The sequence below is a fragment of the Manis javanica genome, chromosome 2 (assembly GCF_040802235.1).
Source record: "Manis javanica isolate MJ-LG chromosome 2, MJ_LKY, whole genome shotgun sequence".
Taxonomy (NCBI): domain Eukaryota; kingdom Metazoa; phylum Chordata; class Mammalia; order Pholidota; family Manidae; genus Manis; species Manis javanica.
The window spans coordinates 278,281-291,631 of record NC_133157.1 but is presented as its reverse complement, the minus strand read 5'-3'; the positions used below and the strand labels follow the sequence as shown (position 1 = coordinate 291,631).

General features: G+C 58.4%; 1 protein-coding gene across 14 annotated transcripts in view; it reads left to right on the top strand.

Moving 5' to 3' along the window:
• The window catches only part of EHMT1 (euchromatic histone lysine methyltransferase 1), a 143,612-nt gene extending 131,584 nt beyond the window's left edge, over nucleotides 1-12,028 (top strand). For all 14 annotated transcript variants that reach the window (XM_037007474.2, XM_037007473.2, XM_037007472.2 and 11 more), the window contains 6 exons: nucleotides 291-368; nucleotides 1,233-1,348; nucleotides 2,420-2,506; nucleotides 2,899-2,977; nucleotides 10,547-10,722; nucleotides 10,832-12,028. In XM_037007474.2, the coding sequence (XP_036863369.1) occupies nucleotides 291-368; nucleotides 1,233-1,348; nucleotides 2,420-2,506; nucleotides 2,899-2,977; nucleotides 10,547-10,722; nucleotides 10,832-11,009 (714 nt within the window). In that variant the 3' untranslated portion in view covers nucleotides 11,010-12,028. The remainder of the gene's footprint in view (nucleotides 1-290; nucleotides 369-1,232; nucleotides 1,349-2,419; nucleotides 2,507-2,898; nucleotides 2,978-10,546; nucleotides 10,723-10,831) is intronic.
• The last annotated feature ends 1,323 nt before the right edge of the window (nucleotides 12,029-13,351 follow it).

The following is a 13,351-nucleotide window of genomic DNA, read 5'->3' as shown; positions in this document are numbered from 1 at the left end:
GAGCCTCAGGCCTGAGTGCAGCGGCCTTTTCCAGTTCCTTCCTTGGGCTGTGCCTTGCTGCTGACCTCACTGCCTCCCCTGCCTCCTTCCAGTCCCTCAGGGCCCCTCCCGGGAGCTCCCAGCGTGTCTCTGGCTGAGTACTCTGCTTGGCCATATGCCCTCCTTCCCAAGGGGCCACACACCCCTTGTCCTTGAGAACAGGGGGAGAGCATTCACCTCTCTTCCAAGTGATATGATGTGAGGTCATGGGTGGGCGGCCTGCTCCTGATGGGAGCTGCCTGCCTCCCCAGTACTGTGTGTGCATAGACGACTGCTCGTCCAGCAACTGCATGTGTGGCCAGCTCAGTGTGCGCTGCTGGTACGACAAGGTGAGTGTGCTGCGGCCGCCCATGTGCTTGTGCAGTAAGTTCTTGTGACAGTGGTTTGTGGAAGCAGTGTGGCAACCGTCCGATTCCACCGTGGCTCCGAGGCTGGCTTTGGAGAGGAGTCGTGTGGGGGAGTCAGCTGAGAAAGCCAGCCAGGGACAGGCAGACAGGGAGAAAGTGGGCTGAGGCAGGGTCTTGGGGACAAAGCCAGCCATCCTTTGTGGCTGCCTGGAGGTGGCAGGGGTGGCCGTGGGCTTGGGAGTGGCCAGAGGGTGCTGCCCGGAGAGGCGGAGGTGGCTGTCTGGGAGTCCTTGCTTGGGAGTTCAGAGGTCACTGGTGGGCAGGAGCCGGACGTCCTAGGGTGGGGAGGAAACAGGTGTGTGGGTGGAAGAAAGTTCTAACCGTTCAGAGCAGCCTCTGAGGTGGGGGCGTGTCAGGCTCACCCAGTGTGTCCCCAGTGGCTTTGCCTTGTCTGTGATGTAGGGCAGGAAGGCAGGCAGCTGGGTCCCTCCAGAGCTGGGTGATGGCGGGGCAGCAGGGTTGAGGGTGCAGAGTGGAGGTGGTCCAGTCTGGAGGCTGGGCTGGGGACGAGGGTCCAGGGAGTGCTCGAGGGCAGGGGGAGGCTGGCTAGTGGGGTAGGTGACAGTGGCCATAGTCGGGGGCCTGGGAGGGCTGAGCAGGGTGTTCCCAGAGCTGCATGGACTCCTGGTTTGATGCTTCCCATCTGTAGCAGAATGCATGACTTTACCTCTTACCCAAGGAAACCAGCATTTTTACATCAGTTTTCAGTTTGTAACAACATGTTGGTGTGAGTTTTTTCTTGGGAGTGACAGGCCGCCCTCATCCTGACTGCACGTCTGTCCCCAGGATGGCCGGCTGCTGCCGGAGTTCAACATGGCCGAGCCCCCCTTGCTCTTCGAGTGCAACCATGCCTGCTCCTGCTGGAGAAACTGCCGGAACCGTGTGGTGCAGAATGGCCTGAGGTGGGCACCCCTGCGGCCGCAGCTCGAAGGCGGGGTTTGAACTCAGGGCCGGGTGAGGCCACGGGTCTCTGTTCAGAAAATCTGAAAATGAATCTAGTTTGTCGAGAAGCTGTTTCATGTGTGTCTCACAGAGACGAGAGCAGGGTGTGTCCGTGAGTCATGTGCATGTGTGGAGTGGACAGTTTACCCAAACCTTTACCTCTGACAGGCTAAGTGGTGGAGGTTGCTTACACTCACCTGTGGCCGCAACGACCCTTTTAGTTTTGTTTCAACACTCCTGTCACCTTCTGGCAGGCTGCCTGCTCTGAGCTCCTCTGGCCCACAGAACGATGGTGTCTGGTGTGAAACCTCTCGGACTCCTTGTCCTGAGTCACTCGGGTGCTTGGTCCAGGGAGGCCTGGCCAGGCTCAGATCCTCTCCCACGGCACCCTGACCACCCAGAGCCAGACCTGTGAACCTGCCTCTGGAATGTGTCTCAGTGTAGGTGATCTCAGAGCCCCTCCGGTTGTAAGGGTAGATCTATGGACCGTGTACGTTCAGCTGAACACGAATTGTGGTTGTATTGTGGGGTTTCTGGATGTCTGTAATCCAAAGGTGCTTGTGACCAGCCCACCCTTCTCTGTCCTCGTGTGGTGGAAAGTTCTGATGTGAGGGCAGACATGTCTGTCCCACAAGGGCCCCTGGATGCACAGGTAAACAGGCTGGATGCATGGCTCTTAGGGCCTGGAAGAGCACCAGGTAGGGTAGCTCTGTCCCATGGCCAGCCTGAGGCCCAAGCAGACCTGCCTCGCAGCCTGGTGCAGGCAGGAGCCTTAGCCTTTGGTGTTGGTTGAGACCCAGTGTCTTGGCCAGGCTTGTAGGTGAGGAGACTGAGGCCGGAGGGGGACAGCCAGGCTGATTTCTGAGGCCCCCCAGCTTCCTGGCTCATGGGGGGGTCGATGTTCCATTGCTCAGGGGAGGGGTGGGGGCACAGCCTTTCAGACAGAAAGCCACCGTCCTGCCACCTCGGGGTCGTAACTGGGTGTGAGTTGAGCGCTGCGGATGACCGCGAGCGGCTGACCTGTTTTCCAGGGCAAGGCTGCAGCTCTACCGGACACAGAATATGGGCTGGGGCGTGCGGTCCTTGCAGGACATCCCTCCGGGCACCTTCGTCTGCGAGTAAGTGAGTGCCTGGCTTGCCCCAGGGCTGCCAGCTGTGCCTGCTCCCAGGGGACGCAGTGTGGGGCAGTGTGCCTGCATGAGGGCACCACTCACCCGGCAGGGGCTCCATGGCCCTACAGGGGCACCCCCGGCGTCCAGGAAACCACATGTGTTGCTCAGCCCCCGCTCTCCTTTCTGGTTTCCTGCCTGCACTTTGCTCCAACTCAGGATGGGTTTAGGATGTCGTTAATGTCTGATTTTCCAGGGAGGGTCATTCAGGTCCTTGGTCAGGTAAAAGGAACCTAGTGCCTGCCCCCAGTGCAGCCTCAGGTGTGGGGTCCAGAGTGGCTCGGTGCTGAGGTGGGGTGGTGAGCCACCACCCCATTTTCATCTGCACTTGCTCCCCACAGGTACGTGGGGGAGCTCATCTCTGATTCAGAAGCTGACGTCCGGGAAGAAGATTCTTACCTCTTTGATCTTGACAACAAGGTAACATGTTTGGGGATTGGGGTCTGAAGAGCAAGTATGGCTGTGCGGCTTGGCGCAGTCTGTGCTGGCAAGGAGGCCTGCGCACCCACCCCCACCAGCGTCCCGCCCCTTCCCCTGCCCTGCCCTGCCCTCCCTTCCCGTCCAGACCGACTGGCTCTGCTTCTCTAATCAGGGCTCTGGGGGCATCTTCAGGTGGACCCTTGACCAGCAGGTCCCCGAGCTCATACACTGAGCAGATTTCCTCGCATCAGAGCGTCAGGCCCCAGACATGTCACTCTACTTTCTGAAACCCAGCTTTTCATTTTGGGTTCAAGCCCACAGCCCCCACAGCCACCTGTGCAGCCACCGAGCAAGCCTTGTGTGGGGGTAAGGAGCGCATGCCTGACAGCGCAGATGCCTCCCTCCTTATCCCCAGCCACCCTCCTGGTGCTGGAAGAGTAGGGGCCCTGCTTTCCAGAGGTTCCTGACTGTCTCTCTCCTGCCCGGGGTCCCGGTGTCACGTCTTCAGTCACAGATTGCCTGTTGGAGAGCTGCCTGGAGCTTCAGTTGCTGCCCATGCGAGCAGATTCAGGGGAGGCAGGGGCCAGAGCCCTGGACTGGAACCCCAAGGTCAGGCCCTCTGGCAACCGCTCTATCAGAGGTCAGGTGTTCCGGAGAAGGGAGGCCTGTGTCCTGGAGGCTGTAGCTCAGACGCCACTCACCCGGGCACAGAGCCAGACCTGCCTCAGCGCCCCCGCCCCGCATGTGTGAGCATGTGCAGCACCGTGAGCTGCGGGTTGGCTGCAGACGGGCCTCGCTGGGCACCCCTGCCCACCTCCTGCCCCCGCGTGTAAAGCTGGCTGCCTGGTGTGCGGTGGCTCCTCATGTGTCTGGAAGGTTCTCTGACTTGTGTGTCTTATGGATCTCTTCCCTCTGTGGCTTGTTCACTTCCTAAGGAAGTTTGCCTTTTAGTAAACAGAAGACGTTTTTACTTTTATCCTATTATCGGTCTTTTTCCTGTATACCCATGGGGTTTTGTAACAGCCTAAATAAGGTTTTAGAACCCAGGGTTGCCAGGATGCGCAGACAACCCACTGTCTCCTGGGACCTGGGACGTGTGCGTGTGCCTTTCCCTGTAGGTGAGCCGCCCTGGGCTGTGCGGCTCAGCCGACCTCCCCATGTGGCTGCTGGGCACTGCGGCCGCTGGAGACGGCCGAGCTTGCCCACTGCACGGCAGGTGCTCTCCTCCCGACCAGGTGCCCGGTCTGCTGCGGCCCTGGACAGCCTGCCCCACGTTAGTCCCCACCTGCCGCAGCTTTCCAGGAGCCTCTCTGTAGGTCATGAAATGTGCCTCCTGCGGGCGTGGGCTCGCCCGCCACCCCCGGGTCGCAGCACGGTGTCCTTTCACATGGTCTTTGTCATGTAGGAGCACTCTGGTTTTCTGTGGTGTTACCTGGTATATCTTTTGTTTGGTAGTTTTATTTATCCAAAAGGTTTTTGATGTTTTTTCTTCTTGGATCAACTTTATTGCGATTAGTTCATACACGGTAAGCTTAAGTGTTTTCAGGTTTGTTTTTGTTTTACGTGGTTTCAATCTGACAAGCGTGTGTGTCAGCACACTCCCATCTAAGGGGAGCATTTCCAGGCCCCCCAGGCTCATGCCCTGCTGCTCTGGCTGCTCTGCAGTGTCTTGCCTGCGTGAGACTTTCCTGTAGCACCCCAAGCATGGGACCCGCCGGCTGTGTGTGTGATCCCCCAACGGCCGGGCCGGGTTGTGCCGCCTGCCTTCTGTGGACCCGGTGTGTCAGGGTTGCCCTTACGCGATGGTAGGCTTCTTGTAGATGTGAGTTTGGGGGCTTTGAGGAAATCCCCAGGTGTGGAATCACTGCCACCTGGTGAGTGTATGTGTGACAGCTTCAAAAGAAAGGGCAGAATGGTTCTCCCAGCAGGTGCAGCACCTCACAGCACCACCAGCAGCGGCAAGACCCCCAGGTGCTCTGGCTTTAATCGGCACTGCCTCCGGCTGTGAATGTGAGCATTTTCTTACGTTTTCCCTGGCTCTATAGATCTTCTCTGAAGACATTTTAAAACTTTATTGGCCATTAATTACCGCTTTTCTTCTGAGCCTAAGAGCTCTGCGTTCCCCGATGTATGGCCTTTGTTAGCCATGTTTTCTAGCCTGGGCCTCTTCGTTTTCTTATTTGCTCAAGCTTTGTTGTCCTAAAAAATCCCTGCTGCAAGGTTTTCGAGATTTTTTTCCTTTCTCTGCGATTTGTACATTCTTAGCTTTTATGTCAAGTGAACTTGTGTGCGGCTTTTCCCTGCTGCAGGGCTGCTAGATGGGCCTCTGCTTGTGCCATTGCCAGAGGGCCTTGGCTGCCTCCAGACTGTGCCAAGCTTGTGGTCCACGCTGCTGTCCCCTGAGCACAGCCAGGGGAGGAGCCTCGGGCCAGTGCCGAGGCCTCCATTCTCTCAGATGCCTGTGCCCTTCCTGGCATTCTCATATGCATTTTAGGACCAGCGTGTCTGTACAAAAAGAGGCTGCTGGAGTTGTAATGGGATCACGTCCAGTCTGTTGATGAGTCCAAGGGCACTGATGGCCTTTGTCCCACCAGCATTAGGTCCCAGGTCATGGCGAGGTCTGCAGAGCTCTGCAGCCTCCAGTATCCGATCTTACAGACATTGCCGTGAATCCATTCCCGAGTGTTCTGTGCGTTTCAGGCCTTTGGAAACAGTGCCACTCTTTATTGCATTTCCAGTTGCCTCTGGTTTATGTGAACGGTCTGTGCCTCACATCCTGGCCTTGCTGAATTCACTTGCCAATTCTGGCAGCGATTCTTAAGGTTCTTTGGGATTTTCTGGGTCCAGAACTATGCTGTTTGTGGTAACGACGACAGATCTGCCTTCCCCTTTCCAGTCTGCACCTTCGCATCCTCGCCTGGTGCCCAGCTGGCCTCCATGGGGCCGTGGGCTGGGGGGCATGCTCGCTGTGCTCTGTGCTGTCCGGTAAAGGTGTTCCTGCTTTGGCCCTTTAGTGCAATGTGAGCTGTGGGCTTCCAGTAGGTGCCCTTCCAGCACTAGTTTGCTGAGTGTGTATGTGTTCTTGATTCTTAAAAAACAGATTTATTCAGGCATATTTTACGTGCAGCAAGTTCCCGCTCTTACATGTACCCTTCTTCCAGTTGGGACACGTGTCTTCTGTTGGGGCTCTGTTGCTGTGGGGCAGGCGTCAGTGTGCCCAGCGGAGCTGGTGGGTGTCGCTAGGCTGTGTCCTGTTGGGCCTTGGACAGGTCCTCGGGCTCACATGGTGGCTGTCAGACCTCAGCTCTTGGCTGTAGGACTGAGGTGCCCACGTTGTTGCTGGCTGTGAGCTGTGGCGCACTTGGCTCCCCAGAGGAGCTGCGGTTCCCGCCCGTGGCTGCCAGCACTTGTTGACGACCAGCTGCCAGGCCTCCTGGCAGGCGCCATCTCAGGCAGTACTCCGTGCCTTCACAGCGTTGTTGGCAAGAAGCAAGCTCAAGGGCTGGGCTGGGGTTCCTGCCCCCGGCTCACAGCCACCCCAGCCTCTTCTGTCACCCAGTTCGGCCTTTTCTGGAAGGCTGTATGGAGGGGACCGTGCAGCATGGGGCCTGTTGTGTTCTGGCTCCTCTGCCTTGGGTAGCAGGTCTGGTGTGGCTCCGAGTTGTCAGGTCTCATTCAATAAAAAAATGAATAAATCTCAGCCTGCCCTCAGTTGTTGGCAGTAGGAGCTGCTGTGAGCAGTAGCGTACAGCTGTTGGGGGTGTCTTCACCTCCGGGGGCCCACATGATAAGTGATGTTTGGCCTCGTCAGAAACTGTAAAATGGTGTCCCCCAGATTTTGCCAGGCCTCTCTGTACTTCTGGCAGGAGGGTAAGTCCTGTGCTGATGGCTTCATTGAGGTTTGTCACTCAGCCACTCTGGGACTCAGCATGACACCGTGCTGGAGGTGTGGGCCCTTTAGCAGCCCTGCAGGCTCTTCTCTGCTGAGCGAGGTCCCTGTCTTTCAGGCAGATATCTTCCTGCCGCTTGTCTTTTATTAAAGTTGTGTAAGGCTCTCTAGGTGTCCTTGGCAGGCCCAGTCAGTGGGTCTTGCCTCACTGTTCCCCTGGCTCCATGTGCTCCTTGTAGCAGCCCAGAGCTAAGAGCCGCCAACACCTTGGGCCAGGTCAGTGCAGAGTTGTCACCCAAGGCCAGGAGGGAGGAAGGTCCCCTGGGTGTCCCCAGGCCTCCCCTGGGGTGTCAGCTTGCAGCCCCTCGCCAGAGCCTTTCCAAGCAGAGTCCCAGGCTGGCGGCTCGCCCCATTCCTCCCTTCTGTCTGGGGGGCTGCCTCCCTCCCTTCACTGTCTTGAAGTCTCTGGACCAGGGCTTCTGTAAAGGCAGATTGCTGATCCAAGCCTGGTCAGCGACGGTCAGTCTCAGCCGACGGGCCAGCCCTCTGCTTGGCTGCTGTGCGAGCTCCCAGACCTCCCGCCAATCCCTGGCGCAAGTGTGGGCTCCCTGTGCTCCCTTCTGGAGCCGGCCCTGCCCCAGACCCAGCCTCCCTGTCAGCACGCCAGCAGCCTAGCCTTCCTTCTGTCCTGCCTGCTGAGGCCTGCAGCCGCACCTTCTTCTGCAGGCGCCCACTCTTGGCAGGCCCTTTGGTCTCTGACTTACAAAAAGAAAGAAATGAAAACATGTTCCACTTCCACCCCTTCTTCCAGGGATTCCTTTTTCTTAACCCTTGTGGATAATTCCCTTTTCACTTCACATTGTGAAAGTCTTTGAACGGGCAGAACAGTGGAGAAGCCAGCGTAGCCAGGGCCCTGGCGTCACCCCGGAGTCCAGCAGCCATCCCTGTCTTGCTTTGTCCATTTCACCCGTGTCTTTGATGAAAGTTGGTCAGAGACTTGCATTTCACCGCTGCTGGCGTCCCATGTGCCTGTGAACATGCCTTGCTAGCATCATCGTCCCGCCCGGCGGGACCACCTCCTGCAGCACTGTTCATGGCTGGTCTCCCCGCCTTCCCCACGCGTCCCGGCAGCCCGCCCTGGAGTTCCTTACTCCGAGTACCGTGGCCGCTGTGTTTCTCCTTATCACAGGCAGTGTTCTCCACACCCGATGAGGTACCCGATCTCAGGGACCAGCCATCCTGCAGAGACCCCAGGTGTGGGTTTGTCCCCGTGTCCCTCAGGGGCCACCTCCCTTGTCCTCTCTCCTGCTGATAGTGTGAGGTGCTACATTTATTAACTAATTCTGCTGTTTGAAGAAAACCTTTCCACCCAGAACTGGGCTTTGAGCCACTCCTTGGGGGTGGCGGGGGAGTGCTGCTGCCGCCCTGCCCTCCTGCCCTCAGGAAAGGTTAGGCCTCTCTACTCTGCCTGTCGCTGTGGGCACGTGGGCTTTCTTATGGGGGCAGGTTGTCGCCATTCCAATTGATAATCAGGTTTTCCCTGCTGGCCAGCAGGCGCCCAGTGTGACTGGCTTCCTCCAGCCTCCGTGCATTCCGGGACCTCGGGCCCGGCTTTCCCACCCTGTCCTGTGGGCGATTCCTTGGGGGCCAGTCTCTTCTTCCACTGGATGCTGTCGGCCTGGGGCTCAGCTGTCAGATGACAGAGCTATGGAGTGAATGAGCTTCAGGAAGTGTGTTGGTGTGGGTGTTCTGGCCTGCACGCAAGTGGCAGGCTTCCTCGCAGAGCCTCCCGGGTGACCTGAGCACCACAGCTCGCCTTGGCAACCACGCCTCCCCAAGGGTGCACAGGGACGGGCTCTGTGGGCAGTGGGGCTGCCCCCTCGGTACAGGGCGATGCTTGTTCATCTTGGTTCTAAATCCTTAAATTTTCTGACTGTGTTAAGTATCACATGCTTTAAAACGAAAAGCACATTAAACATTAGATTGAGATGCATCTCCCCTTGTCGGCCCTCCTGCCAAGGTGACGCATGTAGGAGTGCAGAAGCCTGCCCCACACGCCTCACAGCCTGTGTTCTTCACGGCAGCGCGGCTGGGTGTCGCCGGACCATCAGCACAGGTGTCCTGTCCTCGCCCCCCGGGGGCCGCGGGTCCATGTCAGCCGCTGCCCCCTTTGCGCTCAGTCTCTGCACTCGGGTCTCTGCGCCTCTGCTCATCCATCTGGCGATGGCTTTACCAGCAGGGCATTTTGATGGAGAATTTCCATTTGATTCTTTCTTGTTCCTGAGACTTCCCACTTCCCTGAGGCGTTCATGCTTTCTTCACATGGAGGAGGGCCTTCACAGTGCTCTGGAGCCCCTCGCCGGCCAGTGCGCACGTGCTGCGTGTCAGGCTGGGCTCACTTGATCTTCCTGTGGCTACAGAGTGTGCTGCTTCCTTGGTTTCTCGTGTGCCAAGCTGTTTGGGTTGGTAACGCCGACGTGGGGGCTCTGCGGTTGTGAGTGCCCAGCTGCGCTCTCCTGGTGACACACATGAGGGGCTTCCTGATGGGCCCCTCAGCCTGTGCTCCATCCAGGTGGGCCTCAGGCCGTCGACAGGCCCGCAGATGCAGGCTCGCCACCGGCCAGAGTTCCTGCTCATCCCTCTCAGGCCGTGTGGTCACAGTGGCTAGTGAATGTGCAGGGTGGGAGCACCTGCAGGCTCAGCCCATTGTGCCTAGGGGCAGAGCTCAGAGCCCGTGTGTCTTTGGGACATGCCAGGAAGTGGGGGTCTTTGAGGGCAGGTCATCAGGACACCTCAGCCTTTGTTGGCCAGGTCTTTAATTTCTCTCGGCCTCGAGTACCTTTTGGCCTTTGGTTGATGACATGGCCTGGTGTCTGGGGCGCCTGGGGACGCACACCCTGGGGGGGAGCCCCTGCTCACTGTCACCTGGCCCTTCCCTGCAGGCTGCTCTGTTCCTGTGACTTTATCACTAACGCCACAAACTTAACAGGCAGAGTCGGGGTGCAGTTGTGTGGAATTCGGCCAGGATGGGAGTTCCATGTCCTCACTGGCTGTCTTGAGCCACCTGCATTCCTTGCCACTCAGCCCCTCTGACCATGCCAGCAGCAGCTTCTGGCATTGTGGATCTTTCCAGAGAAAACTCCATTTTTTAAAGACTTGTGTGGTTAGACCAGGACCCTGGCCACCTTTCTCATGGTCATCCTGGTGTCCCTTTGGGGTCATGCGACTCTGGAGCGCAGGGGTCATGGAGCCACTGGGACCCTGACTGCTGCTTGCGCTGCAGGGCCAGGAGGGCATCATGGGATTCATGGTGTAATTGCTGTCTGAAGGGTCCCCTCTGGGCAGCTAGGCAGCCCCCCAGCCTCAGTGCAGCTTCCCATCCCTCGTCCCCTCGCCCTCTGCCCTCTGGCTCCCGTCCAGCACCCCTGGCTCCTCTGATCACTGCACGCCTCCCCGCCACTGAGTCTCTGAGGGGTGTGGGTCCCTTCCTGGCCCCCTCCTTGTGCTGGTGGCATCAGAGCTCGGGGGTCAGTGCCAGCCCCGCTCTGTGTGTGGTCTGCCCCACCCGTGGGGCCTCGGAGTCCTCTTGGGACTCTTTCTGCCTGCCCTGCCAGGAGGGCCCCGGGCCCTGCCTGTGACCTTGCCACGCCCTGAGTGCAGCGCCTCCCCTTGCCCCACAGGACGGAGAGGTGTACTGCATCGACGCGCGCTTCTACGGCAACGTCAGCCGCTTCATCAACCACCACTGCGAGCCCAACCTGGTGCCTGTGCGCGCGTTCATGTCGCACCAGGATTTGCGCTTTCCCCGCATCGCCTTCTTCAGCACACGCCTGATAGAGGCCGGGGAGCAGCTGGGGTAGGTGCTCATCCTGGTTTCCACTGGTCAGATCCCCACCAGGAAGGGGGAAGAACTCCCGGCTGAGCCCGCCGGCTCCACGCTGCCCTCAGCTGTGCTCTCTCCCCAGGTTCGACTACGGGGAGCGTTTCTGGAGCATCAAGGGCAAGCTGTTCAGCTGCCAGTGCGGCTCCCCCAAGTGCCAGCACTCCAGCACGGCCCTGGCGCAGCGGCAGGCCAGCGCCGCCCAGGAGGCCCAGGAGAACGGCCTGCCCGACACCAGCTCGACCACCGCGGACCCACTCTGAGCCGCGGCCACGGGCACTGCGCACAGATCCGTGCATGCTGCGATTTAGAGGAGGGAAGAGTCGAGGGTCCCCATCTGGGGCCGGAGGGTCTGGGCTGAGGCCCATGGGGAAAATGCTGTAGAACCCCATGGTCCGCGCAGCTGTGACCTGTGAGTCCTGACGGTGATCTTGTCGTTTTCCACGTTTCTCGTTCTCCTGCTCCACGTGGTTCCTGTCCCGCTGCAGGCTTGTTGGCAAAGTCCTCTCGGCCCAGACTCCCCTGTGTGGTGCCCGCCGGCTGCATGGCCGGTGCCAGTTCCCAGGCACCACGCAGATGCCATCCCAACCACAATCCAGGAGGCCTGGGGCAAGCCACCACTGACTTTGAAGAAAACGTGGGCCGGCTTCTTAAGGAAATCCTATGCCTAGTCCTGTCAGACCTCTAATGCATTTCTTTTCAAGGAGGAGGTTGGGGGTGCGGAGGACCGCGGTCTCGGAGGACCCACACCAGCCCCGCCAGTGTGCTGACACTGGTGCCTTCTGTTGGTCTTTAAGCCACATGCTATGATGATGAATAAACTGATTTATTTTCTACCATTACTGAACATTAGGACAAATAAACACAAACACAGACAACGGTGCTGATTCTGGTGTGGTTTCTACTCACCATGTGAAAATAAACTGTCAACTGTATAAAGAGAACAAAGTGATTTTAGAATAAAATGCAGGAAAAACCTTTTATAAAAATGTTAGCCTTGTAGTGTGAATAAATTGCCATCACCTTTTGTGTGGTGGCTGCCAGGTCATATACTTTTCTTTGGCATATATACTTTTTTAAATACTGTAATTAGTGCAGTAACAGTGGGGTTTTTTTGGTGCAACTCTTCTAAAACATTCATAATGCATCATGTTTATTTTTTTCTGTTGAAATGTTTTGACGGTTTTAAGAGAAGAGCAGTCTTTGGCTCTGACCATTTCTTGTTCTGTTTTCAATGAAATCAATAAAAAAAGACATCCTTTAAACGAGGTTTTTATTACAATATCATGTTGCAGCTGGTTTCTGTGAAACACCTGCGCTTCCCATGTGGTGTGGTGCCCACAGGGTCCCCCACGGCCGCCCGGCCCCAGCACACGTGTTCGAGCCACCGCCCCGTCCCCCACACCTGCCCGAGGGGAGCCATGCGGAGAGCCTGCCTGCGGGTCTGTGTGTGCGCGTCTGCCAGTGGCTGGCCCTGGGCGTCCTGGAGGCCGATGAGACCACACCAGGTGAGTCCTCAGAATCCCGAGTCGGGGCTGCTTTCATGTGCGGAGAGTTGGGGCCCTTCCTCTGGCCGGGCCAGCCGTGGCCACCACCCCCCTCAGGGACCCTTAGTCCCAACACCACCACGCATGCTGGCCATGCAGGGCTGGCCCCAGTCACCAGGGAGCCTGGAAATGCAATAAGAAATTGCTTGCATGCTTCCTTTTTTTACACAGAAGTTATCCAGGTAGATGTTCAAGACGTTTATCCGCAGCAGTAATGCTCGCCTGCACTGTGTAAGTAGCCCAAACTGGTGCCTCCCTGTGGGCTCAGGCGGGGCAAGCTCAGGCAGGCACACCCATGCCCAGCCCTGAAAGGGCCGCCCCTCTCTGGGTGGACCTGGGGGCAGGCCTCGGGGCCTGTGGCCATGTCTTCTGGGCTGTGCTGGTGGGGAGGGTCCAGCCAGGTGGGGGCTGGAGCTCATCCCAGAGGCAGTGGGCGGCAGGGGGCCTACCTGGGTTTGGATTTCAGGCCCTGCAGCCCCGCCTCCGCTGGCGCAGCCCCTGCTCCCTCGGGCGCTGAGCTCATCTCTGCGGGTGACCAAGGCTGTGCTGGCCGTCCATCCATGCACTGGTGTCAAGTGCTTGGTGTACGCACCGGTTCCTCTTGGTTTGGGACCCATCTAGATGCAAACCTTTGGGGTGTTGGGGAGGCCTGAGGGGTGAGGGGAACCCCCAAGGCCATTGGAAACAAGCTGCCATGGCATAGGCTCTGAAGGGCTGACGCCGGCACCCTGTCCCCGGAGACCACCCTGTGCTGCTTGGCGCCATCGGCTCCCCTGAGCGGGCCTGCCGGCCTCTGCCCCAGCGGGGCCCTGCCTGCAAAAGGGTGCAGGTGAGGCAGCTTTGGGGGTATGGGCACAGGCCGGGCAGGGCAGGGAAAAGACCCACAAACGGCAGCCGAGACGTGCTGGGATGTGCGCAGCCAACCTGGGCTGCTGCTGTTTCTGTGAAAGTTGCTCCTTTCATATCCCAAACACAAACAACATAAGACTGGAAGAAGCACATGAAGTCCCCCAGAAATACCTGTCCTCGCCGTCCTGCCTTCCTCTGGGTGTGCGCGG